This window comes from Chenopodium quinoa, unplaced genomic scaffold (genome assembly GCF_001683475.1).
Source record: "Chenopodium quinoa cultivar QQ74 unplaced genomic scaffold, ASM168347v1, whole genome shotgun sequence".
Classification (NCBI taxonomy): Eukaryota; Viridiplantae; Streptophyta; class Magnoliopsida; order Caryophyllales; family Amaranthaceae; genus Chenopodium; species Chenopodium quinoa.
In genome coordinates this window covers 293,274-310,895 of record NW_018743574.1, presented here as the reverse complement: position 1 = coordinate 310,895, position 17,622 = coordinate 293,274, and the positions used below count along the sequence as shown (strand labels likewise).

Below are 17,622 nucleotides of genomic sequence, written 5' to 3'. Positions count from 1 at the left end.
CTTTTTTTTTTATATATATAATCATCATTCTTTGATAGAACTAGAGGTTAATTTGGTTGAACAGTTTTCTTTAGTGAGTTGATGGGGTGTAACTTTCATTTCTATAGAGGGATTCGTTTTTACATAGAAATCAGATGATGAAGAATGTTTTGTACAGTTGAATTTTGCTGCTGCTTTGCTTAAGATGATTGATAAATCCTATGTTTTTAGACTTGTTGTGTTAATTTATACCATTTTTGACATGCCATCTGATCTTATAATCTTGGTTTAGACTGGACAAAGTACTGCTCTTGTTAATGCGTAGTTTCTGATTGTTTTTTGAATGTTTATTGTATTTGTTATCAACGTAACTAAAATTTAATGATGAATTTGATGATGTTTTATGTTGCTAGATAAATTTGTAGTTAGGATTTCATCACATCTTATCATCTTAGCATTATTAGTGTCTGTCATTCTGTCATGAAAAAATTGGTGCAACGAAATGATTTAGAATTGTTTGGTGCTGTTTTTGGGCTCTGTTCTAGCTCATTAGATATTTGGATGTATAGGATTTTAGAGATTGAAATAGTATTACTCTTTTTTTTTCTTTTTTTTTTATTTGGGAAATAGGCTTAATCAACGAATTATTCGATTATTTATGGGATACCATTGAGGTTTGGTACCTCTACTTGAAATTCAATTTTTGATTTTTTTTTTTTTTTTTTTTTTTTTTTTGTTTTTTTTTCAATGTTATTCACTTCAATTTCCCGTTCAGAAAGAAGGAGATATTCAAGGAAAATGTTTTAGTAGTAAATCAAATGTCATCTTCTAAACCGAAAATTTTCTGTCAAATTATTACTATTTTGGATGTAAACATTATTGTATATTATAAAAATTAGGGTAATTTGTAAATTACCACCCAAAAATAAGACCATTTTTTATATAATCACCCAAAACAAAATTATTTTTATTTAACCACCCCTTAAATTAAATAAGCGCGCAGATTACCACCCATTTTTAAATTCCGGTGAAAATTCCGTCATAGGGCCCCACTTTTTTTTTTGTTTCCTTTTTTTTTCTTCTATTCTCTGGATTTCTCACTCCCTCTCCCCGATTTTTTCACTCTCCTTCCTACCTTCTTCCTTTCTTCTTCCATTTTCACAAGAATCATGATGATGATGCATATCTACAACAGGGTTTTCATGGGCAACACAATCATCAACAAATAAACCGTTTTTATCAATCTGAGCAACGTTTTCTTGACAATTTTCAACAACTGAGCAACTGGAAGCATCAAAATCTGACCCAGAAACAGAAGAATCACTCACCGAGGGCAAATTTGGAAAACGGTGTTGTTCATCAACATCTTCTTCTTAGATTTGTGATGCTTTGATTTGGGTTTCTTCAATTTATCACGATTCTTAACAAACTGATCAATCAGAGAAGTTGGAAACCCAGTTTCAACAACGAGGGACCCACCTCGTTTAGGCCCTGTTTGCAAGTCGGCAACAAGCCGAGAAATCCGATTCCCTTTCTGTTTCTTCCATAAAGATGGCATAATAATCAATCAATCAAAAATTCAAGTTACCCAGAAAAATTAATCTCTCAAAATCCCAGATTTTGTCGGGTATAAATTCATCCAAACAAGGAACAAGAAAGGGGATTTGGGGATAATTTGGAAGAGAAAAAATAACCAACAAAGAGAAAAATTGAATTGGGGATTTTCTTAAAATAGGAACCCTAATTTAAGAAAACCCCCAATTCAATTGAAGCATGAACCCTAAATCGACCCTTATTCTTTCGGTGGGGTTTGTTGAGGGCGGTGAGATGTGTGTGGAGGGCAGTGAAGTTGAAGGCGGTGGTCGGTGGGGTGTGTTGAGGGTGGTGGGGTAGATTGCAGTGGCTAGGAAGTATACAAAAATGGAGGAGAGAGAAAGTGGGGGAGATTGGGGCGAGGATTGAAGGTGGAAGAAGAAAGGAAGAAGGTAGGAAGAAGGAGAGTGAAAAAATCGGGGAGAGAGAGTGAGAAATCCAGAGAATAGAAGAAAAAAAAAGGAAAAAATAAAAAATAAAAAATAAGTGGGGTCCACTGACGGAATTTTTTCACCAGAATTTAGAAATGGGTGGTAATCTGCGCGCTTATTTAATTTAAGGGGTGGTTAAATAAAAATAATTTTGTTTTGGGTGGTTATATCAAAAATGGTCTTATTTTTGGGTGGTAATTTACAAATTACCCTAAAAATTAAATTTAGTTCCATCCAAATAAAAGAGAGTAAAACCAATAAGTTCCTTGCACAAAAAAAGAATTCCCCCTCTTGCCACCTTTTAAAATTGAAAGAGATTTAATTCTATTCATTTCTCCTTCTTAATCTTAATGTAAAAAGGAATCCTCTCAAATTAATTTGCGACTAATTTTTAAGCATCCTCCTCTTCATATTCTTCCTCATACTCCACTCCAGCTTCCTGATACTGCTGATATTCAGACACCAAATCATTCATATTACTCTCAGCCTCCGTGAACTCCATCTCATCCATGCCTTCGCCGGTGTACCAAGGCAAGAAAGCCTTCCTCCTAAACATGACTGTAAACTGCTCTGACACCCTTCGAAACATCTCTTGAATGGAAGTTGAGTTCCCTATGAAAGTCGAAGACATAGCAAGCCCTGTTGGTGGGATGTCACAGACGCTGGACTTCACGTTGTTGGGAATCCACTCTACAAAGTAGGATGAATTCTTGCTCAGAACATTGGTCATTTGCTGGTCAACTTCTTTTGTGCTCATCTTGCCTCGGAACATTGCTGATGCAATGAGGTATCGACCATGACTTGGGTCCGCTGCACACATCATGTTCTTGGAATCCCACATTTGTTGGGTGAGCTCGAGGATGGACAGGGTTGTGTATTGCCGGGAGTTGATGGAGGTCAAGGGTGCAAACCCTACCATGAAGAAGTGGAGGCGAGGGAAGGGTATCAGGTTCACTGCAAGCTTTCTAAGGTCGGAATTCAGCTGACCAGGAAATCGTAGGCAGCATGTTATGCCACTCATTGTTGCTGAGATCAGGTGATTCAGGTCGCCAACTGCGTGTTTGCAAAACTTATGTCAAAATTGGATCATTTAAACATCTATACAAACAACTTTGCATAAATACTGTAGGGTGGAAACGTAAAGACAAAAGCAGCAGAAAATCAAGCAAAAAGAAATAATGCAAGTGTTATAGCAACATACATTAAGGGTTGGAGAGTTTGAGAGTGCGGAAGCAAATGTCATAGAGGGCTTCATTGTCAAGTATCATGCACTCATCACCAGTTGGTGTACAGAGAGCGTGGCGTTGTAAGGCTCCACCACCGTGTCTGACACCTTTGGAGATGGAAACACTGAGAAGGTCATCAGCATACAATCAGGATACTCCTCTTTAATCTTCGATATTAGCAGCGTTCCCATCCCTGATCCTGTTCCTCCTCCCAGAGAATGACATAATTGGAATCCTACTAATCGATTCAAGTAATCACATGTCAGGAGATTATTCAACATAAAAGTCCATCATATGACAAAATTATATGTAGTGATGAATTTAGAAGTATTTGTAAGTCTCATGTGTCTAGGACTCTAGGTGCTTGCTATAAACTTACAGGTAGCAAACGGCTTATAACTAGGTGATGAGTCATTTAGTTCGAATTTGGTTTGGTTATTATATGTTCGGGATGGGACATATTCAAGTATCATAATTTTTTGGGTCACATTAGACTGATACTTAGCTGGGCTAATATCATGTAACACAGGTTAGGTGAAATTTGGATTTGGTCAAGTACCAAAAGATGACAAAATAATGATAAATTCAACGATCATAGTTTTTGTCATGAAAAAAATAGATAATTAATTAATATTGCATCGTACCAAAAGATGCATAATCTACATAAATAAACTTTCTCAGATCTTGTCATATTCTTAGGAATATATTGAATTATTGATCAATCACCATATTAATAATAATAATGTTATGAGCTTAATGTTTTATTGATCATATATATCAAAGTGTAAATATGAAATGTAAAAAAAACTGATATACATTTGAAGTGTACCTTGTAAAGAATCAGAATTCTCGGTTTCCTTACAAACAACATCAAGGACAGTATCGATCAGTTCAGCACCTTCGGTGTAATGACCCTTAGCCCAGTTATTCCCAGCACCATTTTGCGCGAAAAAAAAAAATTATCAGGCCTAAAAATCTGTCCATAAGGACTAGATTTAAGGGAGTCCATGGTGCCTGGCTCGAGGTCTATCATGATCGCCCTAGGAACATATCGGCCACCTCTCACCTCATTAAAATAAACATCGGATCGTTCAAGTTGGAGTAGAGAATCACCAATGTATAGCCCGGTGGTATCAATACCGTGCTCATTGCAAACCACCTCCCAAAACTGTGCGCCGATTTGGTTACCACATTGCCCGGCTTGGATGTGGAGGATTTCTCTCATAATGTTAATATTATGATGTTTTAGAATAAGGAGAGGGTGTTACAATGAATAATAATGTGGGAAAAAAAAATAAAGGTTTAGGAGGTGGGGTTGAATTAGTTTGATGGAAATGGAAGTGCTTGAAAGTTGGGGGTTTTGTAGGGTGGAAAAACAATGATAAAGATATCAATTTCATGTGGGCATGTTAGAAGGCCATGTCAAAGGACAAAATGTGCGAGAGATTTTGGAGTAATACAACTCATTGCTCTCCGAATTTTTAGCCTATGCTCTATTTTTTATCTACTATTTTTTGTAACATGTAACATGCAAATAAATAGTTATACTATAATTAATATATTTCATATCAATGCTTAAATAAAGGTTTGTTATGTTTCCTTAAGTTGAGAGATACGAGACTTTACTAATTACGATGTTTACGCGCTTATTATTTCCATAATGTTATTTGAATTAACTGCTTTATGAACCGAGATTGGAATTAACACTTCTTGGTCGGCAAGAGCCATTTATATCATTATATTAGAGACGTGGTGTCACCCATATTCTTTTTGTATATTCAACCGTTGTTCCCTCCGGCTCATGATACTTATAACAATTTATTTTGATTTTTTTTTCGAAAGAATACTCTTAACAATTTTGCTCATATAATCCGCGTTGCTAAATTATTAACAAATTTATGGTAACAAATGTCAAAAAGGAGGATGTTAAGTTCGTTGCATTGTATAATAAGTTAATCACAAAACATATACTCCCTCCTTTTTTTTTTTTTTTTTGCATTAGTTGGGAATGTATAAAATTTTAAGAGAGTAATATAATATTGTGAGTGAGTGAATAAATTATTGTAGTAAAAATAAGATTGGATCATAAAAGAGAAAGTATGTAAGAGAGGATATATATTTTTATTATTTAAGTGGGACCATAGAAGAGAGAGAAATGATAAAATAATTTGAGTGTGGTTTAAAGTAAGAGAGAGAAATGAAAATATAGTATAAAGTTACTAAATATAGAAGTGATGCATTTAAAAATAACATCCATAAAAGAAAAGTGATGCAAATAAAAGAGAGTATTAATAACTATATTATTACAACAAAAAGATTGAACCAATCGTGCATTGCAGTATTGCACTGTTTCAACCATTAGTCTAGTAACAATCGAAAAATATTATATTAATCTTGAAATAGCACGATTGCAAGAATAGCAACACTTCAGTCTTTTACACTGCCATTGGCCTCTAAGGCATTTGAAAATAGAACGAGGCTGGCAGCTCTTTATCTAAACATGATACCTTCCAATTAATTCTTGTAAAACCAACATGCATACACACGCCAAAAAAGAAAAGTTGTAGCTTCATTGTAGTTCATACGAGGTATGGAAAGCAAGTTTTCATCCAAAAGAGTTGAATGAGATCAATGGAGGAAGCAAATTTATGACAGTGCAAAATACAGCTAACATGTAACATTCGTCAGAAGACTTGCATTAGAAAATTAGGACTTAATGAAGCATGACTGCATGAGGAACAAAGCTCGACAAAACCTTGTCATAGGAAATCTGTAAATCATCGCGCTAAATTGTTTGCAACAGAGCTGGCTCCATAAAGCAACTTAGATCAGACCTATAATACTCCTAACAACTTATTGCACGGTGAACAAAAATTGAGATCTATATACTCAAATTTCTCTCATGAGCGAAGAATTAGAGTTACACTTTAATAGTTTAATTTGCTGGAGTGTCTAATTTAGCCTTTATTCATCAAAAAGTTACTCAAGAATGTCCATAATATCCTTTACCGGTAGGGCAAGCCAGATGCTGACAAATAATCCAGTACTTCGTTAAAGAATGTCAGTTCCTGTCCAAACATAGCAAATCAAAGCTTACAATATCAGGTATATTACTGACTTGATTCAATCATTCAAGACTCAATAGCAATTGATGGACCGCTAAAACATGGTACCTCGGAAAACAATATACTTCCTATAGAGGACAGCTAGAAAGACAAAAATGATTATGGAATGTAGTAGTAATTATTTCCTAGAAAAACATATTCTTATTCTCTTAACTTATAAATCTTTCCAAATATACAAGGGAAGACACGGGGATTAAAAGAAACTTGGCTCAACTATGATAATAACATATAGAGCTTTATAAATCAACTTTAGTTCCAAGCAATGGAAAGAGGTTTAAGTAAAACAAGTAGGATCTTAAACTACCTACCCTACCCACAAAGACAGCAGTTACTCCGTACCTTAATAAAGCAGCTCCTCAAATACAGGATCCACATTTTGTTCCCACTTTCCATGGTACATCTCTAAGAGCCTCTCAGCTGGGGTCACACCTGCAACATATATCCCACAATCAGCAAAGATCTGACAAAAGGCTGATCAAGATGGTAGCGTATTGATGCGATTAAAGTCATACAAAGTACTGTACATAAGATTATATTTTTTCAACGGGAACTAACAAGATGAGGATTTAAAGGTATAATATAAGCTGCAAATCAGCAATCTAATAATCTATTTACAAAACTCTGAGTTTTATAGTGATAAAATTTGTCATTTAAAGCCGATGGTTGGAAAGCGTGTTGTAACACCCACATGATGCCACTTCCAAGACTGACCAATACTGCAACCACAATTTTTTTTCTATGAACTTTAAGTTCTTATTGTGATTATCCAAAAATTAGAAAAATGTTACAAATTTAGCATAACAGTAGATATAGTATAGTATTAACTTGAATTTAATTCTCACTAGCAGTGTGATCATCAACTTTCAGTACACGTATCAAGAATAAGATGGCAGAAGTCATGCATTTCTAATTACTTCCCCAACTGAAATACCTGTTCTGACCACTTCAGCCACTTCATTTAAGAATCCAGTCTCCTTGAAGCCCCTTTTTTCTAAACCATCCTGAGGAAAAGAAGTTCATCAAAGCTAATAAAAAAAATTTATAGCAGCAGTTTATGGCGTACAAAAATAAAATAAAATAATGTAGCCAACTTACCTTCGCCAATTTCAATACATCCTCCGCAACATGCTTCACATATCCATCTCGAAACGGAGTCTTGAGACCAAATTTCGGTACCTGATCAATAAACTCAGAGCTGAGATTTTCTATCTAAATGAATCACATAATTTAGATGAACTTTCACATTCAATTCCTGAAAGCTATAATCAAAATCAAGTCTCAACATTTTCAACCCATCATACATAGATAATGTTCAAGAGCCCCAGTACATTAAAAGAAAAGTAGCTCATGTTTCCCAGTAGTAGGCAGCCCCTCTATGCATATTCATCCCCATCATTTCAAACATAAGTCCCAGAAAGTTCAATTTAAGCGACCTATGCTATTATGATGATCCCTATGCTATGTTAAAAAGTAAATATTGATGGTAAAGGCAGTACCTTATTTCTCAGCATCTCCCGTTCTTCGTTCGTCCAATCATATGTCATGTCTAAGACACTTTGTAAGGAATCCTCATCATATAATATACCCACCTGACATTGATAGATGTTAAAATTCATTACAGCTGCTATCTCAAACAATAAATTATAAGACCAAGATAATTGCTTTGTCACCATGAAACACTGTATGAAAGAATACCTCCAGATAGAACCAACACCTATCATACACATTTAATTAGAAGCCTATACCAAAGCATACATCACATACGTATAGATATCAAGCAAAACATGCAAATCAGTAACTAAAGCCAATTCAAATTTTGAAACACTATACTATTGTTGCAGGATTTTACATACATGAATGAAGAACGAAATATGTGGAGATGTTATTTAGAGAAGGGCAGAACTTAATTGAACTAGTGGGCGTGATCATGGACTTCATGGTAGGTCTAGCTTGGTTTGAACTTTGTTAGAAACTTCCAGCACTTAAGGATCTATGTTTGCATCCTCCACACTCATCCTCGAGCCATGTGTTTATACCCTTTCTTTCTTCTTGTTATTGCTTTTAGATGGGGAAATTTCTTCTCACCATTGTTCTTTTGCGTTGAATTCTCTAACCACTGTAAAATAATTTTTGTAGAGGTCTCACAGGTCTTTAAGAAACAGCTCCTCAGCTAGTAACGGCTAGTTAAAAGAGGAATGGGATAAATCTAGATTCAATGCTGTGCCGCTGGTGATATCCACATCAGTTTTCTAATATTGTACTACCAAAGAAAATTTCTCTAACTTAAATATATCTGAAGAATGAATGTAGGCATGTATATACTTCAGAAATATTTTTTGCTTAAGAAAAATTGCTATAAAAAGATACTTAGGTTAGTAAGTGAAGGTCAGATGATAGCACTTATCAATGATCACACACCTGCTCAGACCACCAGCCCATTACTATTATTTTCTATCTTAGTCTGTTTCTGTCAGACAACTATCTCTTGTCTCAGAGTCACAATCCTCTCAGCAGTTGGTGTTTTATTGCCAGCATTAATAGTCAATAGTGCCACCAAAGCTTAGCACACAACTGTCTCTTCCTCTCTCACAACCTCAGTCATATATGACTCTTTATTATAATCTCATCCACCATCAAACTACCAGGTCCCAACAGTTTTTGCTTTCCAATTCCCGATCAGCTTTCACAGGCATCACTAAATGCCAGCAAATTATTTCCCATGTATAAAGAAGCACATTAGAAAAGCCCCATCCCAGGTCATTTGTCCCCCCAACCCGCCAAAAAATTAACTATACTGATTTATCTATCTTTTGGTAGGTCAAAAGGAAAGCTTTATCTTCATATCTATACTTGCTTATGAGAGCAACAAATATGCCAGGCTTTTCTGTGGGTATTTTAAATTGTTTTTGCATGTATACATGTGGGGCAGGAGGGGAGTGGTAGTCATGATGTCAATATCGGGATATAAGATCAGTGTATCAGCTATCAGCAATATATGGCAGTAGGTTTTCATAAGTAAGATCAATGATGCAAGATGCAGCATACCCAAAATGCAGGTAATGCACACAATCGCCTCCATGGTCCTCCATCAGCACCTCTCATCTCTAAATACCTCTTCAGCCTTACCTGAACCAAGATAATAACGCAAAAGACTGTATAAGACATGATATAAGAATGATTTTACGGCAAGAAGTGTCAGAAAACAAAAATTTCTTGAATGCAAGTGACAGACCTCAGGAAATATAGTAGTCAGATGATTTTCCCAGTCATTAAGTGTCGGCAACTCGCCTGGGAGAACTGGAAGCTTCCCTTCCAAAAAGTCCTATATAATATGATACAAAAGATAAGAAAACTTATTATACACCCAATAATTATTAAGGGAAAAATTGCCCGAGGTTTATAACGCTGCACAGCCATCTTACAAGAAAGGAAGATTACAAAAAAGGACAAACCAAATCCCTCTTAGCCCAAGCTTGCAACACCTACAACCCCCCCCCCCCCCCCCAAAAAAAAAAAAAAAAAAAAAAAAAAAAAAAAAAAAAAAACCTCACCCCAGAATAAAAAGACCATAAACATTGAAGTGATAATGCAGTCAATCTTAAAAGGGCAGAGGTTTACCCGGAAGGACAATCCACTGCAGTCAACATACTTGTTGTTCCGATATACAAAGTACATGGGAACATTGAGGGCATAATCCACATACTGCTCAAACCTGCATAAATAACAAGAATCACTAACTTCATAATCTAGAAACCACATGGGGAACTCTTTACAAAAAAAAAAAACTACAGATCCTTTCCCCTCATTTTCAACGCCATTAGAGTTTTTCTGTTTTTCACTATAGGTATATGTCAAACATCTACGAAGTACTTTATCCTCAATCTATCTCTTTTATCAAAAGACAAGTTACTAGGGTACCAGACTAATTGTATAAATACTGCAAAACTAGATTTGGAAAAACGGAAATATTGAAGTATGAGCTGTAGAGCACTTTGTAAACACTACTTTATCCTTTTGCCTTTTCTACGCAATAGATTCTACCAGCCATTTCACTACACAAATGCATGCACAACTTGGGCAGTGGTAAATTCAAAGTGGATATATTATCCAAATATTATGCTCCTATGACAGGTTCATATGCCTCTACAGATATCACAGCATCCACAAATGGATATCAATTACAAAAACTTTATGCTGGCATACTACTCACCCGAAAGAGTCGTCAAAGACAAAAGGAAGCATCCCAGTACGATTATTATCAGTATCTGACCAAATATGGCTGATAAAAGCATAAACCAGGAGGGAAAAAGTCAAAAAAGAGACTGACACAAGAAAATAAATTAGATCAGATTTATAAGGAACATCTAAAAAACCTTCTCATACTGAGATAACCGTTGGGCTTTCCTTCCTTGAAAGGTGAATTCGCAAATAGCGCTGTTGCTATCTGTTTCATTATTTAAATAGTCAGATAATGGGATGAGAAATCCGATGATATCTCAAACATATAACTTCAAGATTTTACTCACAGGTTGTAAAGCTAAACCAGCGCGAAATTTTCTGATCATGTCAGCTTCAGTACAAAAATCCAAATTCACCTAAGACAGTTCAGCAAGTTGAAATGTCGATAAAAAATAATTATTACTCTCCAATGCTTAACAAGTAGCTTTTAAACTTCCATCACATATCAATGATCTATTAGTTAATGCATTGATCACATCAGACATTTCTATAGATCTCTTGGCTTTACCTTGTAGAGCTTCATTCTTATTTTTAAGAACAATTAATATTGCATTGGTATTTCAAAGTGACAAGTTAGGTTGAGTTGATAGATGATAAATAATGTGAGAGGTTGTACCACTGTAGTAATAGTGTGAAAGATTATACAGCCTTCTATTGGAAAGATGTACAATAGCATATGTTCTTCTACTCTTCAACTCTAATATCCCAACAACCCCAAAACAACTTTTGGGTAAATGAACCATTTTCAAATTCAAGAAAAAAATATCTATAAAGATGCAACAAATACCTGGACAGTGCATGTCCTGAACATCATATCAAGTCCAAGTGTGCCAACTTTGGGCATGTAGTTCCTCATAATCTCATATCTTCCCTGATTGCAAAAACAGTCAATAGTTCATAACAGAAGCAGAAAAACAGAAGTGTGAATATACAGGCATGACTCGCATGAGGCATCAGAAATCCGGGAAGCAAGTTGTAAAAATGATAATGACAAACTGTTAGGGTGCAAGCACTTAGCATTGAAAATCATTAAGTTTGGTCATAAAAGACAATTTAAATAATTAAATGGAAAAGCAAATACAAAAGACTGAGATGGTTGGAAAGATAAAGACCTAAATAAAGCAAGGAAAAAATACAGAAACAAAGAAATAAGGGAAAGTGCACAGAACATATAAACATAGCATGATTGCAAGTATAAAAAGAACAAGATATCTATGTGCTGCTTCTGCTGAAAAAAATTCACAGAATTACCTTTGGCATTATAGGGATGTCCTGAATTCTCCATTTGGGCTGAAATCCAATCCCAAGAAATCCAATCCCCATTTCTTCTGCAACAGCTTTGACCTGCCAGAAGTGTTATAATATCAAGAACCTGATCATATTGCCATTTATGAAAGCAATTAGTATACCATAGATATAGTTCTCCATCAAAAAGGGCTGAGAGGAAACAGTGTCACCATTTGTCTTCCCAAGGTTCTATATGCACTGATTGCTTTATTCCACATTAAAAAAATGTAACAACTCCTAGACGAATAAACTTAAGAGAGGGAAAACAGCAGCAGAAGACAGAAATTCGGCCATGATTCATCAATCTTTATCAACTGTCAAAATCTCTCAGCATAAATCCAAAACACAGACTACGATAATCAAGAATATATTGTTCTGAAAAGATAACTAGAAGTGTCTAGCCCATGCAGCAAGTAAAGGCCCTCTAGAGAGTGAAGACCCAACAATTTTATCAGCACTTAGTACGCTCCACTTTCTTATAAAAAAAGGGCATTCAGAGAACTAATAATCTATATACTTCACCTTATAGCTGACATCAGTATTATAGAGAGAGAATCAAAACAGGATATAAGGACATAATCATCTACCCATTTATTCACATAAGTTATCCTCCATTCCTCCCTGTATGTAATAATCCATAAATTACTCCTAAGAGTATCAGGTAAGTGTAAGATTCATGGCAACATCTCGGGAATATTAGATACATGTTAAAGTGATCACGACATTGTCAATGCAAAACAAAGACAAGTAGTCTTGCTCTCTCTTTTGAACAGCCAGAATGACTTTATATAACATATTTAATCATGAGTCGTGACAGGATCCAAAGTGTATCAGATGAAAGCAATTTGGTGAATAAGAAAGCATTGTAGTACCTTGAAAATAAATGACATAAGCAAATACCTCTATAAACCACAAAATAGGGAAAATTTCCCAGACACTATAAAGGTAGACGCAATTGCCATGTAAACTAACCTGATACAGGTGTGAATTAACTTCAGCACAAGTTTGATGCAATGTTTCAAGAGGAGCACCACTAAGTTCAAATTGACCTCCAGGTTCCAATGATATGCTTTGCTTCCCCTGACAACATTAAACACACTTTGTTCAAAAGGCTCAAGCAGCAGATAGCAAGATCAAACAGCTTTATAAGGTCATAACTCAAACATGGAGTTGTAGCTCTTGTAAGGAAAAATGGATAAATAATCAATACTGGACAGCCTTACTAGAGAACATGTTCACCAGTAATAAGGAATTTTATTTGGGCAGGGGTGGTGGTGGTTAGAAATAAGAAGAAAGGGGTATTCGGGTCATTGGGGTACATAAAAACCAATAATGATTGAATAAGGTGAGAGCTTAGACCATCAATATTCACCAGTCAAATCAAAGCGTAACAATTCCTTGCATAACAAAACATGTTCAGTCATTTCTTCTTGTCAGTTAGTTTGTTAATCAATATCAAAAATCAAACTGTATCTACTCTAGTCAATTGAATCTTCACAAGCCCTTTTCTTCTCTCCCGTTATATTATATGCATGTGATGTCTGCATACTTATGGATAGTTTTTCACATCATGCATTTGTAGTGGCTAGACTGCATAGACCACCCAAAAGGCCAGAACACACCATAGCAAGGGCCTCCTCTTTGTAACATACAAAAGAGACAGAAAACGAAATATAGAATAGCACATAATCAGCATCAAGCAAACAAATAGTTTACCTGCTTCAATCCAATTATGTAGTCACCTTCCATCACTTTATCCCAGTCAAATCTCTCAGCAATACTATTAAGCAATTCAGCTATCTGTTCATATTTCATGGGTCGTAAAGTTTCAATTTCAAAACCAAACTTCTCATGTTCTGTGCCTATCCTGCAGGTACAAACATTGCCATTTTTAAGCATCAAATGCAGAAAAGAGAAAAAAAAAGTTGAACATTTAACATTATAAAATCTTACATGTTAAAAAACAAATAGACTTTATATAAGCCAAACTTCACCCAAGAAGGCAGCCCCCAAACCCTCTCATCTCCTCCCAGGGTCTGTTAGAAATTTGAAGCTATATTAAGCTCTCATAAAACATTTGAAATAAGTTAGGTCTATAATGTGAAGGCAACTTGATTGCAACCCCCATCCATGGTTGGCAGCATGGCACCAGTGTAAACATAGAAAAGTCCATGCAGAGCAAAATGTTAATCACAAACACAAAAGGTTGCCTCTGATGATGATTTAGTGCAAACATTCCCATAAAGAATAGTCATAAGGTCACTGTATGACCAAAGCAATAATTTACAATACAAGAGAATTTTTATTTAACAATGACCCAGTTTGTTACTTCCCCGCGCAATGATGAACACAACATAATATATCAAAATGGGAGAAAGAAATCTCAAAGATGAGGCTAAAGAATAAATTACACGAGTTGCAATTAAAATAAATACATGCATTACAAAAAACTTTGTAGTGTAAGTGTGTTACCACAGCACCAAATCATTGTATAACTCGCGCAGTTAAAGCATGGAATTGGACTGAAATTGACACTTCACAAGAAAAAAAAATAAAAAATAAGAAGAGGAAAAAAAAAGTTTATTGGTAAAGAAGTATCTGACATAGCAAATTAAAAATTGTGACTATAAGGTGCAACACTGTAAAGTGTCGGACGAATCACCGCATCCACGTTTAACTTGTAATCATGACCTCTATTTTGTTTCTTTTTTTATTTTTTTTTAAATAGGAAAATGCTAAAATGACTCGCATAATACTTAAGAAGTTAAGATTGCGTTTAACAGATGTAATATGCATTTGTTTTAATGTTCACATGAAAAATTGGAAGCAGTATGAAAGTTCACAAATGCCAATTGGAGCAAATAAATGAAAACCTCAAAATATGGTATTTGGGAACTTGTTAGTGCTAGTACATCTTAGCAGAAGTTCCCAAATGCCAATTGGAGCAAATAACTAAAAACCCACCTCCAATTCTCTTTAGGTTTGCATCCAGACATAAGGTATCTCACAAGATCCTCTCTAGTGAGCGGCTCCGCAGATACTATAGGATTTTCTGTAGGAGGACTAGCAGCAACAATGGTGCGAAACCTGCGTGATCGTTCTATTTTTGCCGTGTCTAAGCACAAAGGATTAGTTTTCTTAACAGAATTACTGGAAAGAAAAGACAGATTGCTACTAATCTCCTTGCTTACAGCTTCACATCGGACTGTCTCAGTATGCATAGACAATGGCACAGCTCCCTGGTAAACAAGTGCCATGATATCCCCCTACAAAAGTCATAAAACAGCATCTCATCAAATATAGCTCAAAACTCTAACAAGGCCTCTAGAGCAATGACATGTGCAACTTCAATTCTGAAAGCAGAAACTTCCTAAACCAAAGACTCCAGTACAAACAACTACAACAACAAATGTACCATACAAAGGCTAACATTACACTAACGACACACTTGGTAAGCGGAAATAAATGGTGGTATGAGGAAATTGTAGCTGCCTTTGCAAAGAATGTCTTATGCCAATGTCCATGTTAAAATCTATCACCCAGAATTTTTTTTTTCATAACAAACTTCCATTACCACCTTAAAAAAAAGCACGAACTTAGAAGCGGAGAATCATTATCATGAACATTTTCCTCAATTACTTACAATTTTATAAACTCAAAACAACTACCACAAATTGTTACCGCCTAGTCTGGTTGTATTACCCCATGCCTGGTCGGCCACCTGTCGGACCGACTCGCAACTAGGTAGTGTCCGGGAATCACTAGGCCCGTCCCTGAGGCAGGGCAGGAGGGGCGGCCGCCCTAGGCCCAGAAAAAAGAGATTTGATTTCATATTGAATTATCTCGAAAAATACATAATTTTAGGGATATTTGATTCAATAATCAAATTAAGCTCAAAATTTTCTTTTCTTTTGGATATGATGTTTCATAATCTAAGAATTTACGAACCCTAAACTTAAAGCACTGATAATTAAATAAGATTAGATCAAATATAAACCCTAGATTGTGAAATTGATATGATGATAACAACAACAAACAACTTACCTTAGAAGCTGCTTCAATGGGGGATACAAGAATTAGAATCAACGGAGAACGCTTTAATGGAGAACGTTGCGTGCACTTCAATGAAATAACTCAGAGAGGTAGGAAATAGGAATGGAGGCCTTTAAAAGCCATGACCCGTCATAGTTATAATATGGGTTAGATCCGTCTGATAAATAAATGGGGCAGGTGTTTTTATAATCGTCTAATTATGAGATAGATGGGTTTTATAAAGATTTTATGTAAACATGTTTTAAATATTTTTAAATATTTTCATACACCAAAGCTTGTATCAATTCTTTGTAAATTTTTAAGAATTTTTTTAAAAAAAAAACAGCTGAAATTACATTAATTAAACTGAGTTTACAACAAACAAAAGGACAGTAAGTAACATAAGTTACTATTGGCATAAGAAGCCCTTACTCAATATCAATTAAGGTCATTAACGATATTTACCTTTAGCTATTACAACGAGTGAGGACAACGCATATAAGGCTTACCAATATACATTTAAACATGCGATGGGACTATTGATAGAATGAGGGAAGTTGGTGATGATGTTTCGTGTTGTGCAAGGTATTTTCTAACATACAATTAAAAGTCTATGAATGTTGCTGAAATGACGGAGACAACCCAAAATCAGTATGTCTTACCCTAAGGGACCCCAATAATTCAAATGGATAAAATCCTCTTGAGATCTATGCTTCATACATGTCAATCACATTTCTTTGTGATCTGACAAAACCATATCTTGTACTCCCTCTGTCCCATAATATAGTTCCGATTGTGTTTTTTTTTTCACGGTATTTAAGAAATGGGAGGAGAAGTGGAAAAAAATTAGACAAAGTACAAGGCAAGTGGATAATTTAAGGGGAAAAAAGTGAAAAGTACAATTATAGACAAAAATTAGAGGGAGAAAGTGAAAGAAGTACAATGCAAGTGGATAAGTTAAGGGTAAATTAGGAAGTTCAATGAATAAAGTAAAAAATAAGGGTATAATGGTCTTTACATACTATTCAAAAATAGAAACGGGAACAACATTTTGGGTCTCCAAAATAGGAAAACAGAAACTATATTGTGATACAGAGGGAGTATATATTCTCATACAAGGTCATGATATTGTAATGACTTTTACCGATATCACATACAAATGGGTTTAACAACACCTACTACGGGTTTATGTAAATTTGAAATTGAAATTTTGCTACATCTCCCAACAAACATAAGTAACACCACTTCCATTAAAGGAACACATTTTTTTAAACTAAAGAGATTAAAAAGGGCAATTCCAAGAGTCAAACGACTCCATTTCATCCTCCAATTAACCCTGAATTCGACTTGTCTTCGCTTTTCGATCTATTATATTAGGTGCTTACAAAATCTAAGTTTTATTTTTTTAGAAAAATTCACTTTAATTTATTAATCCGAACTTTCAGCGATTTACTCTCAATAATCCCAACTTACATTTATTAGGGAGCACTATGAACTTTTGGGTTGATTTTCTTCCACTAAGTCGATTTACCAGTGACTTAAGTAAAGGGTGATTTTTATTTTGTAAAAGTCATGTGTGATGTGTCGCAACATAATTGGTTTTTTTGTAATAAAAGAAAAAAAATTAAAAACCCTTCCCAGCCAGCCACCATCCTTCCTCCCCTTAGCCCCAACCCCCAGCCCGACCGAAATTCGACCACCTGCCTCCCC

At 35.2% G+C, this 17,622-nt stretch overlaps 1 protein-coding gene and 1 pseudogene across 1 annotated transcript; both read right to left on the bottom strand.

Annotated features, from left to right (window-relative positions):
* Nucleotides 1–766: 766 nt before the first annotated feature.
* On the bottom strand, nt 767–4,730 carry LOC110681809 (annotated as a pseudogene).
* Nucleotides 4,731–5,897: 1,167 nt separating this feature from the next.
* On the bottom strand, nt 5,898–16,058 carry LOC110681808 (glutamate--cysteine ligase, chloroplastic-like). Its single transcript, XM_021857929.1, has 17 exons — nt 15,925–16,058; nt 14,845–15,146; nt 13,597–13,747; nt 12,853–12,960; nt 11,845–11,937; nt 11,381–11,464; nt 10,881–10,949; nt 10,728–10,798; nt 10,565–10,633; nt 9,973–10,066; nt 9,587–9,676; nt 9,400–9,480; nt 7,851–7,943; nt 7,450–7,530; nt 7,286–7,355; nt 6,694–6,783; nt 5,898–6,297 (listed from the first exon to the last, which is right to left on the bottom strand). The coding sequence occupies exons 2-16, from the start codon at nt 15,135–15,137 to the stop codon at nt 6,695–6,697; spliced, it is 1,536 nt and encodes a 511-aa protein (XP_021713621.1). The 5' UTR covers nt 15,138–15,146; nt 15,925–16,058; the 3' UTR covers nt 5,898–6,297; nt 6,694.
* Nucleotides 16,059–17,622: the final 1,564 nt, after the last annotated feature.

Coding starts and splice junctions, on each gene's coding strand:
- LOC110681808 (XM_021857929.1), bottom strand. CDS start 15,137: ATGGCACTTGTTTACCAGGGAGCTGTGCCATTGTCTATGCATACTGAG. Junction 9,677..9,972: donor GCAGTGGATTGTCCTTCCGG/GTAAACCTCTGC, acceptor CATATTATATAG/GACTTTTTGGAAGGGAAGCT. Junction 7,944..9,399: donor GTGCATTACCTGCATTTTGG/GTATGCTGCATC, acceptor TATCAATGTCAG/GTGGGTATATTATATGATGA.